We start from the raw sequence: 13,286 nt of genomic DNA on the forward strand, positions 1-13,286 counted from the left end.
GGATCCAGAATTTTTACATGGTGTACCAAACACAGCTGAATGTATTTATTATATGTTTGTTCTCTGCTTTGAAAATAATAAAGAGTGGCGGAGAACAATTTTAAGTTTGAAACCTAACTTTAGACTGCAAAAACCTGAGAAAACTAGTTGCTTTTTGTTTTGAATTGTAAATGCAGGATGGTGATGCTATCTAATTCTTTTCACACCCACACTTGCACTTAGTTCTGGAAAAAGACTGCTGTATCAATTTTATTGTAATGCAGAAAATGTGTATCAGTTGGTTTTTATCACATTTGCAAATGTAATTCAATCTCTGTTTGAACATCAAAATTTGAAGCTGTCATTTCTGTAGTTTTCTTTTGTAAAATTTTGATGACATTGCAACTCACACCAAACAGAAATTGTTCAAACTTTTTTCATAAATTTTATTTGACTTGAGGACTCATATAAGATCCTCTGTTTAGTAACTGAATACTCGTGTGAGTTCCTCTGTTTAGTAATTGGAATACAAGTCCCATTTTATCCTTTATCTTATTCTATACACATTAAATTGATTAGCCACTTTAATTTGTTTTATATTTAAGGTATTACACATCAGAAACATTAAATTGATCAACCACTTAATGTGTCTTATATTTCAGGAAAGATACATGAATTCAGTTCAGAAGGTATATCAAGTGTGTGCCAATATTTTGAAGGCCTTGCTAAAATAAATAAACAAAATGGATCTGATTGATGTAAACAAAAAGTCGGCCACCTTGATGAAATATATTGGTCCATTCAGTCCAAGAGTTCCTGGATGTGATTCAGAAACCTTGACAAATATTTTTATAAGCAAAGGTAGTCAGGACCTGGAGAAGACACACCCTAGTTTGAACCCTTTGATAGGTGGCATTAAGCTTTCACAGCAAAAATTGATCTCTGGTGATGAAGACAATGATAACAAAAGCTCAGAAAATCTTGGGATTGTTATCAAGTCAAATATGGCTGACAGAAGCAGGGTTGGTATAGATGTTAATGGAAGGAAAACATTGACAAATTTGTGCACTAGTAAAATGTGCACAGATGTCAGTGCTTCTGATCTACTGAAGGCAAATATGGGCACAGCTGGCATCAACAAGGCAGTCAAACAATGTACCAACTTGAGTGGTGGTTTAGTTGATGGCAACCTTGCCAGAAAGTCTCTGCATAGTCTTATTGCTGGTGGAAGTAGTCAACTTTCTAGCAACATCATTGGTGTGAGTGGAATTAAAATGGTGGCCACTCCACATCTGGATCATATGACCAGCAAGAGTGGTATTAAATCTAGCTTTGCCAGTAGTATCGCAAGTGGTTTGATGGATGTTCATCAAAACCTGAGGAGTAGATTAAGTGACGCAAACCTAGGCACCAAGAAAGATGATTCAGACTTGCCTGCTATTAGCATGGACTCCAGTAAGGGTCCTGCCCTTCTTGACACCAAAATGAATGTTGCTGCAGGTGGATGTGTGCCTGATGCTGCAGGATTAGATGTAGGGGGCAAACTCAATCAGGACAAGGTCAAGGTTAATCCAAAGAGATTGAACGAGGGTAACACAGGGTAGGTAATTGTTGAACAAGGGTAACACAGGGTAGGTAATTGTTGAACAAGGGTAACACAGGGTAGGTGATTGTTGAACAAGGTAACAGGGTATGTAATTGTTGAACAAGGGTAACATAGGGTAGGTAGTTGTTGAACAAGGGTAACACAGGGTAGGTGATTGTTGAACAAGGTAACAGGGTATGTAATTGTTGAACAAGGGTAACATAGGGTAGGTAATTGTTGAACAAGGGTAACATAGGGTAGGTATTTGTTGAACAAGGGTAACACAGGGTAGATGATTGTTGAACAAGGTAACAGGATATGTAATTGTTGAACAAGGGTAACATAGGGTAGGTAATTGTTGAACAAGGGTAACATAGGGTAGGTATTTGTTGAACAAGGGTAACACAGGGTAGATGATTGTTGAACAAGGTAACAGGGTATGTAATTGTTGAACAAGGGTAACAAAGGGTAGGTAATTGTTGAACAAGGGTAACACAGGGTAGGTAATTGTTGAACAAGGGTAACACAGGGTAGATGATTGTTGAACAAGGTAACAGGGTATGTAATTGTTGAACAAGGGTAACATAGGGTAGGTAATTGTTGAACAAGGGTAACACAGGGTAGATGATTGTTGAACAAGGTAACAGGGTATGTAATTGTTGAACAAGGGTAACATAGGGTAGGTAATTGTTGAACAAGGGTAACACAGGGTAGATGATTGTTGAACAAGGTAACAGGGTATGTAATTGTTGAACATGGTTAACATAGGGTAGGTAATTGTTGAGCAAGGGTAACATAGGGTAGGTATTTGTTGAACAAGGGTAACACATGATAGGTAAATGAAATATCAGAAGTTCGTTGCTATAATAATAAAAAAGCATAGTACATGTTATAATTATTGGCAAACAAGCAGTGTGACCACTAATATTTTTCTATGTCGTAATTTGAATTACCAGTATTAGTCAGCACTATTTTGGTTTACCAGCTCTTTCACTGAAGCACATGGATATAGTAATACAGTCCATATGTATTAAACTCCTATACCATTAGAGCTAGACACTGTAAAAGTCAAATGGGTGTAGCTTGTCAGGAACTGTTAAATTACTTTGGCAGGGGTATGGGTTGATTTTACATAATTTCAGATAACTCAATGTTGAATGCCTCAGATGTCTGAGAACTGGTTTGAGTGATGACTGGCCCAATTGTCGATACATATATAAAACTGGGACCTCTCGGTCATGCCCCAGTGTTGTTCCGTGTCTGTAAGGGACTAAACCCTTGTATTATAGCATATAAACTGTCCGTAAAGGACTAAACCCTTGTATTATAGCATATGAACTGTCCGTAAGGGACTAAACCCTTGTATTATAGCATATAAACTGTACGTAAGGGACTAAACCCTTGTATTATAGCATATAAACTGTATGTAAGGGACTAAACCCTTGTATGATAGCGTATAAGCTGTATGTAAGGGACTAAACCCTTCTATTACAGCATATAAACTGTCCGTGAATGTTGGCATTGTGGGGCGGAGGTCAAAACAAGGAAGTACAGGGATATTTTTGGAGGAAGAGCTACATTTTTTATATATGTGAGATGACACAATGAATTAAAATGAAGTATAATTATATCGAGGGACCATTATACAATAACAACCATAGAGTGGTACCATTGCCTAGTGAGGAAACATGATAGTGAAAGGCCATTGTATAGTGAGGGACCATTACATAGTGAGGGATGATTATAGTGAAGGACCATTATATAGTGAGGGACCATTATAATGAAAGACCATTATATAGTGAGGGACCATTATAATGAAAGACCATTATATAGTGGGGGATCATTATAATGAAAGACCATTATATAGTGAGGGACCATTACCGGTACATAGAGAGGGATGATTATAGTGAAAGACCATTATATAGTGAGGGACCATTACCGCTACATAGTGAGGGACCATTATAGTGAAAGACCATTATATAGTGAGGGACCATTACATGGTGAGGGAACATTACCGGTACATAGTAAGGGATAATTATAGTGAAAGACCATTACATAGTGATGGACCATTACCAGTACATAGTGAGGGACCATTATAGTGAAAGACCATTACATAGTGATGGATCATTACCGGTACATAGTGAGGGACCATTATAGTGAAAGACCATTATAGTGAAAGACCATTATAATGAAAGACCATTATATAGTGATGGACCATTACTGGTACATAGTGAGAGATGATTATAGTGAAGGACAATTATATGTTATGGATGACATAATTTTGATGTGTATAACAGTGGAACTATTGGCTTTTAAGTTCTAGTATTATTCCCATGTTTTGATTAAAGTAGCTGTTTTAACAGATTACTGAACTACAGGAATTATAGAAGCTTTTTGTATAGCTTTGTAATTTTGGTTTACTTCGTGATTGACAGGTAAGAATATTCATTGTCAAAGCTAGATGTTTTCTGTGCCTTACCCTTTAGTACTATTTCAGGATGCCCTTGCCTGCAATTTTTGCAAACTGTCAATTTGCACTGGACTTATCAATGAATATGTCATTCTCAGAGAAAACTAACTTGAGGAAAGCAATCACTGGACATGGTGGGATAGTGTCCTTCACTGTCACAAAGAAGGTAATATATAGTTAATTTTTCTTTCCAGTTTTAGTTGAAGCCAGACATGCATGCTGTTACTTTTAATTGTTATATATATATGTATAGAACATAGGAAGTTTGTCAAATGTGGTATCTTGGTTGGTAGAGCAACTGACATCATAATCCAGGGATTGCAGGTATCATTTAAATACTAGATATCGCTAAACTACTAGGCAGGTCTTGAATACTAGGTATCATTCAAATGCTAGACATGTCTTGAATACTTGGCATCAGTCAAATACTAGACATCACTTAAATACTAGGTATCATTAAAATACTAGACGTGTTGAATACTAGGCATCATTCAAATACTAGGCATGTGTTGAACACTAGGCATCATTCAAATTCTAGACATGTTTTGAACACTAAGCATCATTTAAATACTTGACATCTCTTGATTACTTGGCATCATTTAAATATTAGACATCACTGGAATACTAGGCATCATTCAAATACTAGACATAATTTAAGAACTAGGTATCACTAAAATACTAGGCATGTCCTGAACACTAGGCATCATTCAAATACTAGACATCTCTTGAATACTAAGCATCATTTAAATACTTGACATCTCTTGATTACTTAGCATCATTTAAATATTAGACATCAATGGAATACTAGGCATCATTCAAATACTAGATATCTCTTGAATACTAGGCATAACTCAAATTCTAGACCTAACTTGAATATTAGGGGTCACTCAAATTCTAGACATAACATGAATACTTGGCATCACTCAAATTCTAAACATAACTTGAATACTAGGCATCACTCGAAGGCTAGACATAACTTGAATACTAGGCATCACTTGAATGCTAGACATAACTTGAATACTAGGCATCACTCAAATGCTAGATATAACTAGAATACTAGGCATCACTCAGATTCTAGGCATAACTTGAATACTAGGCATCACTCAAATTCTAGATGTAACTTGAATACTAGGCATCACTCAAATGCTAGATATAACTTGAATACTAGGCATCACTCAAATTCTAGACATAACTTGAATACTAGGTATCACTTAAATCCTAGACATCACTGTAATACTATTCATCATTCAAGGGGCCCCAAGTGTCTGAGTGGTCTAAAGCGCTCACCATTTTGGATCACTGCCATCTCACCTCTGTCTGTGTGGGTTTTAGTACTTGGCATCATTCAAATACTAGACATTACTTGAATACCAGGCATCATTCAGACACTGGGCATCGCTCAAATACTAGGCATCACTTCAGTACTAGGCATCACTCAAATACTAGGCATCACTCAAATACTTGGCATCACTCAAATACTAGGCATCACTTGAATACTAGGCATCACTCAAATACTAGGCATCACTTGAATAGTAGGCATCACTCAGATACTAGACATCATTTAAATACTAGGTATCACTCAAATACTAGACATTACTTGAATACCAGGCATCATTCAAATACTAGGCATCACTCAAATACTAGGCATCACTTGAATACTTAGCATCACTTGAATACTAGGCATCACTCAAATACTAGGCATCGTTTGAATAGTAGGCATCACTCAAATACTAGACATCATTTAAATACTAGGCATCACTCAAATACTAGGCATCACTTGAATAATAGGTATCACTCCATGTCTAGGCAACATTCAAATGCTAGGCATCACTGTAATGCTGGGCAACACTTGAATACTAGTCAAGTACTAGACATCACTTGAAATTATTCCTGGCATAGCAGATTACTTTTTCTGCATCCATGGAAAATTGAAAACACTAAATTCATTTATCCAAATTTTACAGTATTTATTTGACTTTTTGAAATATTTTGTATCTCATGCTTATTGGGAGTCCAGTATAATTTCATTAACAGTGATGAAACAAAAATCTTAAGAGAATTTAAATTTCCTTTCTAAGGAAAAGAACTTTAACAGAAGGTTAAATGCATGAGGGCTTAAGAATTAATATCTCTCCATTTTCCATCTTTTGAGCAATGTCACATTAAGTTGTGTGCAGAATGATAGCAGCATACATCTTGAGCTGCATTTTCTTAATTCACCAGTAGATAATGAGGGTTTATTCTGTTCTTTCAAGGGAATAATAATAATAATAATGATAATAATAACAATAATAATAATAATGATAGTGATCTTGATCATACAGAATTATGTGATGGCAGACCTGAGTCTCAACTGTCTACATTTTTTGTATCATGTGAAGGCCATTTTAGTAAACTGCCATGCTCAGTGACATTTGCTGATATTGGCTGATCAAATCTTAGGAATTGAATTAACTCTTGTAAGAACTTAAATACCATAACCACTGAAGTTAAATACCATAACCACTGAAGTTAAATACCATAACCACTGAGTCACTGTGGATTCACAGTTGTAGCTTATTTACTCGGGTAAACATGATTAAAGACACACATCAGATAGCTAGAGACTTGACTAAGGACACACATCGTTAGATATGATTTATGCTACACATGAGATAGCTAGAGACATGATTTGTGCTACATATCAGATAGCTAGAGACATGATTAAAGACAAACATTTAGCTAGAGACATGATTATTGGCACACATTAAATAGCTAGAGACATGATTTGTGCTACATATCAGATAGCTAGAGACATGATTATGGGCACACATCAGATAGCTAGAGACATGATTTGTGCTACATATCAGATAGTAGAGACATGATTAAAGACATATAGGTAGAGACACGATTTGTGCTACATATTAGATAGCTAGAGACATGATTATAGGCACACATCATATAGGTAGAGACATGATTTGTGCTACATATCAGATAGCTAGAGACATGATTATGGGCACACATCAAATAGCTAGCTAGAGACATGGTTATATGCACACATCATATCGCTAGAGAAATGATTTGTGCTACATATCAGATAGCTAGAGGCATGATTGTTGCTACATATCACCTAGAGACGTGATTATAAGCACACACCAAATAGGTAGAGACATGATTGTAGACACACATCAGATACCTAGAGATGTGCTTATTTTTTGCATATCATATAGCTAGAGACATGATTATAGACACACATCAGATACCTGGAGACATGATTATAGGCACACATCAGATAGCTAGAGATGTGATTATTTCTACATATCAGATAGCTGGAGATGTAATTATTTCTACATATCATACAGCTAGAGACATTATTATAGGCACACATCAGATAGGTAGAGATTTGATTATTTCTGCATATCATATAGCTAGAGACATGATTATAGACACACATCAGATACCTAGAGACATGATTATAGGCACACATCATATATCTGGAGATGTGATTATTGATACATGTCAGATAGAGACATGATTATAGACATACATTATAGAGACATGATTATAGACACATATAAGATAGGTAGAGACATGATTATAGGCACACATAAGAATGCTTGAGACATGATTATAGGTACACATTAGATAGATTGACAGATAAAACTTTTATTTTTTTCTTCTTAGTCAACTCATGTTATATGCGGTGACCCGGAGAAGGCAGAAATGTCATACAAATGTAAGATGGCTTCCAAGTATAGTATTCCGATCATTTGTGTTGACTATGTCAGAGACTGTGTTGATAAAGGGAGACTACTTAACACTGATGGCTATTTGCTCTTGGGCAAGACAAAGGCAGAGGAACTTAAATTGGGGAAGATTTCTGGTAAGTTAGCATAAATCATAAGATTTTAGAATTTCATAAATATAGCAAGGAAACTGAATTAATGAAGGATTTTTGATGCACCAAAGCACTGTACATTAGTGGACATTATGTTTTATTTACTCTTATAATTGGCCAGGTATTTATTTGTTCAATGTAGAAACATTCACAACTATCAAATGTGGCTTCTTGGATGCTAGGAGAGAGTTCAGTAGAATAGTGTGTGCCACACAGGAGTTGAATAGATTAGAGTGTACCACATAATTTACAGTGTCAAGAAGTTGATAAGGATAGGGTGTGCCACACAGCCTACAGTACAAAAGGGTAGGGTGTGCCACACAATCTACAGTACAAGTAAGTTGACTAGAATAGGGTGTGCCACATGATCTACAGTACAACTAAGTTGACTAGAATAGGGTGTACCACATGATCTACATTACAAGTGAGTTGACTAGAATAGGGTGTACCACACAATCTACATTACAAGTGAGTTGACTGGAATAGGGTCTACAGTCCTACCCGTTTATGTCGACATCCTCGGGCCCGAGGAAATATTGTTGACATAGGTGGAAGTCAAGATAAGTGTTGGGCGTGGGTTGAAAAAAGATACAAGTTAAATTCATCAGTAAGGGGTGACCTGTCGTCAATGAGTAGCATTTACAATTTTAGAAAACAAACAATATAAATTTTGAGTACATGAATTAAAATATGCTTCTATATTGACAAATTACATTTTGGTTACCTTTGTGTAATAAAATCCACAATAAAATATTGCATCGTTCACATCCTGATATGAAAAACATTCACTATGATATTCAATATTGGTATAGCACATGGTTGCATAGTTGTTATTTATATGCTTCAAGTACATGTACTTAACTTGGCCTAGATTTTGGTCAGTCTGTTCCTGTCTTATTGAGGCTACCAAGGGGATGGGGCTATTCACAGAGAAATGAAAACATGTCAACAAGTTGGTTTAAACAGTACATGTATTTAGTTACAGAAATCATCATGAATAGGACATAAAAACGAACAAGAGATATGCAGCTGATATGATTAATGAAGGCATAATATTGTATACATTGACACAAGCTAAATAAAGTTGAAAAGGAAACTTTCACAGCACAAGAAACTTGTTTTATTCACTGATCACTTTGGAAAATGCAAGAATCGATCAGATTTGATTGCTTTTATTTAAGTCGCCGCGAGAAGCAAACTTTATTGGACCAAACAAAAGCCTTTTTTTTTATCCAACCATGACATTAAAATCTGGTGGCAAGATCAACTATTTGTTGAATAAAGTACAGGTTGGAACTGGCCGCTTGCTAACGTAAATGATTAGGCGGGAAAATTAAAGCCTGGTGGCAAGATCAACTAATTGTTGAACAAAGTATGGGTCGGAACTGGCAGCTTGTCGACATAAATCATTAGAAAACAAAGGATTTGTTCAAGCTGGGACCAAGGGCTTCTGTCAACATGCACGTTTATTTTTTTTATCTCTACATCATCATAAGCATGATAATTTTGGTAGTAATAGCAGACCAAGGGACCGGGACTTTGCATTTTTGTAGAAATGGGTGGTTTGTTGACATAAGTGATGTCAGTATAAGTGGGTAGGACTGTACAACACAATCTACAGTACAAGTGAGTTTACTAGAATAGGGTGTACCACACAGTCTATGGTACAAGTGAGTTGACTGGAATAGGGTGTACCACACAATCTATGGTACAAGTGAGTTGACTGGAATATGGTGTACCACACAATCTACAGTACAAGTGAGTTGACTGGAATAGGGTGTACCACAAAATCTACAGTACAAGTGAGTTGACTGGAATAGGGTGTACCACACAATCTACAGTACAAGTAAGTTGACTGGAATAGGGTGTACCACACAATCTACAATACAAGTGAGTTGACTGGAATAGGGTGTACCACACGATCTAGTCTTGACATTTCAGTTAGCAAGGTGGTTTATAAATTTCATTTAGTTACTGAAGGTAGTTGGGAATGTTACTTTTCAGCCTCAAGACAACAGAAACAGGAGATAAAACAGAAAGCCAGGCCTCTATTTAATGTGAAAAATGTGAAAATATGGGCATATGGAGAAAAAGACTGCCCATTCTTTGATGAGGAGAATTACCAGATAGCAAAATATGCCATGTTTAAGGTAAGTTCAGAATATGTTTAAAATGTAATCTTGTCATCTAGAACGAAGCTAATTAGTTATAGATGATGCAGTTCATAAATAGTATATGTGTTGTAACAGGATATATAAATAGTACTGATATGTATTGTGACAGTTCATAAATAGTATATGATATGTGTTGTGACAGTATTTTTTATGAAAGATATTGACATGTATTGTGACAGTGTATGTAAATTTGTGATGATATGTGTTAACTCATGAATTGTATTAATATATCATTGTGATAGCACATGTAAATAGTAATGATATGGATTGTGACAACTCAAATAATATTGATATATGTTGCAACAACTCATAAATACTATTTATGTGTTGTGACAGTATATGTAAATGTGTAATTACATGTGTTGTGACAACTCATGAATACTATTAATATATTATAGCTCATAGATAATATGAATATGTGTTGCGACATTTTTTCTAAATAGTATTGATATGTGTTGTGACTACTCATGAATACTATTAATATGTGTTCTGACAGTATATGTCAGTTAGTAATGATATGTGTTGTGACAACTCATAATTAATATTGATATGTGTTGTGATAGTATATCATGACCAATTTGTGTATGAGCAATAAAATAAAAATTTAAATGTCATTTTGGAATAGCAAATTTTGATGTAGCTTGCCATCTTGTTTTTCTTTTGTGTTTTTTTGTGTCACAATGACACAGTGTATGATTTCTTTCTGTACATGTATCAGTCAGATATCTATATTAAAGTACTATTAATGTATTTTGTTCAAAGGATGCAAAGTGTTGTATTATTGTGACTGTGTGTGTGTATAATGTACAGGAACAATTACATTACATATATTTATATTCATCATTGTCAAGTGGAGAAATTTACTCAAGGTTCAGAAATCATCAAATGGAACAAGTCTCGGTCTGAATATTCCAACTCTAGTTTTGAATTTGCTCATATAATATTAATAAGTATAATGTTATCCTTTGTCTGTGCTCATATAATATTAATAAGAATAATGTTATCCTTTGTCTGTGCTCATATAATAATAATAAGTATAATGTTATCCTTTGTCTGTGTTCAGACATTATCAGTTTTGCATCAGTCAATGAGGCTAATTTCTCAGATGTTGGCATTAGCTTTTGCTTGCATAAATGTTACCATAATTGTCTGCTAAAATTTGATCAGAAAGTTTGATATTCATTGTTAAAATGTTACACTGGACAACAAATTTTTACAAAAGTCATGTTACTGAAATAAAATTAGTCAATTCTTATCAATTTTTATGTGCTGAACACGAATATGACGGTCAAATTGCAAAATTGGCTCTAGTTTTTTTTGTAATCTGCAAGAAATTAATGTTTACATAACGAAATGCATTCCAATAGTAAAAGGTCAACTGTAATAGCCTACCTATAAAAAATCAAGTCATTGACTACATCTTAGATTTCTTCGCCTGTCTCTTGTACAGATGTTCGGGAGAATCTCTGAGGAGTGTCCAGCAGTAGTCAGCCAGCATTGTAGTGGACCATTTTCCCTGGTATCTTTGTTCCATTGTTGCGATATCTTGCTGAAAACGTTCGCCGTGTTCATCACTAACAATACCACAGTTGCTAGGAAAGAAATCCAAATGGGAATGAAGGAAGTGAATCTTTAGAGACATATTGCAGCCAAGTTTCTTATACTTCATCAACATGTCTTCTACTAGTTCCTTATAGTTTTCTGCCCTAACATTTCCGAGGAAGTTTGTAGAAACTAGGCGAAAAGCATTCCATGCTTGTTTCGCGTCACCTTCCAGCAAGTTGTTGAACCGGTCATCTTTGAAAAGCTCTCGAATCTGAGGACCCACAAAAACTCCCTCTTTAATCTTTGCTTCGCTGAGTCGAGGGACTTTTTCATGCAGGTATCGGAATGCTGGCAAAGTCCGGTCAATGGCTTTCACGAAGTTCTTCATCAAACCTAGTTTGATGTGAAGGGGTGGTAGCAAGATTTTCTGAGCCTCAACCAGAGCTGGGTGTTGGATATTCTTCTCTCCAATGGCTACATTCTGCCTGTGAGTCCATTCCTTCCTCATGTAGTGCATTTCCCTTGCTCGGCTATCCCACTCGCATAAGAAACACATGTATTTTGTATATCCTTGCTGCAGTCCCATTAAAAGGGCAACTACCTTCAAATCACCACAGAGGTGCCAGCTGTACTTGTTATACTCAATGGAATTCAGTAGCTGCCTTAAGTTATCGTATGTCTCTTTCATGTGGACAGCATACGCTACTGGAATAGATGGAAGAATGTTTCCATTGTGCAAAAGCACAGCCTTGAGACTCAGTTTCGAAGAGTCCACAAATAGTCTCCATTCTTGTGGGTCATGAGTGATTTTTAAAGCATTCATGAGGCCCTCAATATCGGAACAGAATATCAGATTACTTTCCTTTCTGAAGAAAGGCTCCAATTGCTGGTGGTGCTTTCGATATGCAGTAATTGTGACATCTTCTTCTAGAAGATTCCATTGTTGGAGTCTTGATCCTAGCAATTCTGCCTTGTTCTTTGATAAGTCCAAATCACGAATCAGGTCATTTAGTTCTTCCTGTGTTATTCTGTGTGGGGTTGATGATGCACCACAGTGAAAATCTGGATCACTGCATGCTGATGGACCAGGAGAAGAACAGGTCGACTCACCTTTGTCTTCGTCAGATGAATCAAGAGAATATTCTGCTGGAGGTTCTGGAATAGGAAGTCCCTCACCATGTGGAACTGGTCTCAATGCAGACGGAATGTTTGGGTAGACTATTCTCGACTTCTTTCGCTTCGTTATTCCGCCGGAAAGAGGAGGAACCAAGCAGAAGTAACAGTCGTTTAGGTGGTTGCTTGGCTCTCTCCACACCATTGGGACTGCAAACGGCATTGATGACCTTTTGCAATTCAACCACTGTGAAAGCTGTGTTGTACATGTAGCACAGCATATATGCGGAGCCCAAGGCTTGTCTTGGTCACCAACCTTGCATCCGAAGTAAAGATGATATGCCTTCTTCACTTGAGAATTGATACTTTTCTTCTGGTTGGCAAATGTCACTTCCCCACAAATATAGCAAAAATTGTCCGCGGTATTAACACACTTTCGAGGCATTACTGTTCTTTATTGTACGTAAATGGATAAAATAATAAGTTTTATGTAACAGAAGCTTGAACTGTCTCGCACAACGTCTAAAATATTTTAAATGCTGA

At 36.1% G+C, this 13,286-nt stretch overlaps 1 protein-coding gene across 1 annotated transcript in view; it reads left to right on the forward strand.

Annotated features, from left to right (window-relative positions):
- Positions 1-13,286, forward strand: part of LOC149779186 (uncharacterized) — a 240,726-nt gene that overhangs the window by 5,137 nt on the left and 222,303 nt on the right. The window contains exons 2-5 of the mRNA XM_089938405.1: positions 642-1,579; positions 4,062-4,200; positions 7,698-7,896; positions 9,916-10,061. Coding sequence (XP_089794531.1) covers positions 723-1,579; positions 4,062-4,200; positions 7,698-7,896; positions 9,916-10,061 — 1,341 coding nt within the window. The 5' untranslated portion in view covers positions 642-722. The remainder of the gene's footprint in view (positions 1-641; positions 1,580-4,061; positions 4,201-7,697; positions 7,897-9,915; positions 10,062-13,286) is intronic.

The sequence above is a fragment of the Sinohyriopsis cumingii genome, chromosome 17 (genome assembly GCF_028554795.1).
Source record: "Sinohyriopsis cumingii isolate HCF-2022 chromosome 17, ASM2855479v2, whole genome shotgun sequence".
Taxonomy (NCBI): domain Eukaryota; kingdom Metazoa; phylum Mollusca; class Bivalvia; order Unionida; family Unionidae; genus Sinohyriopsis; species Sinohyriopsis cumingii.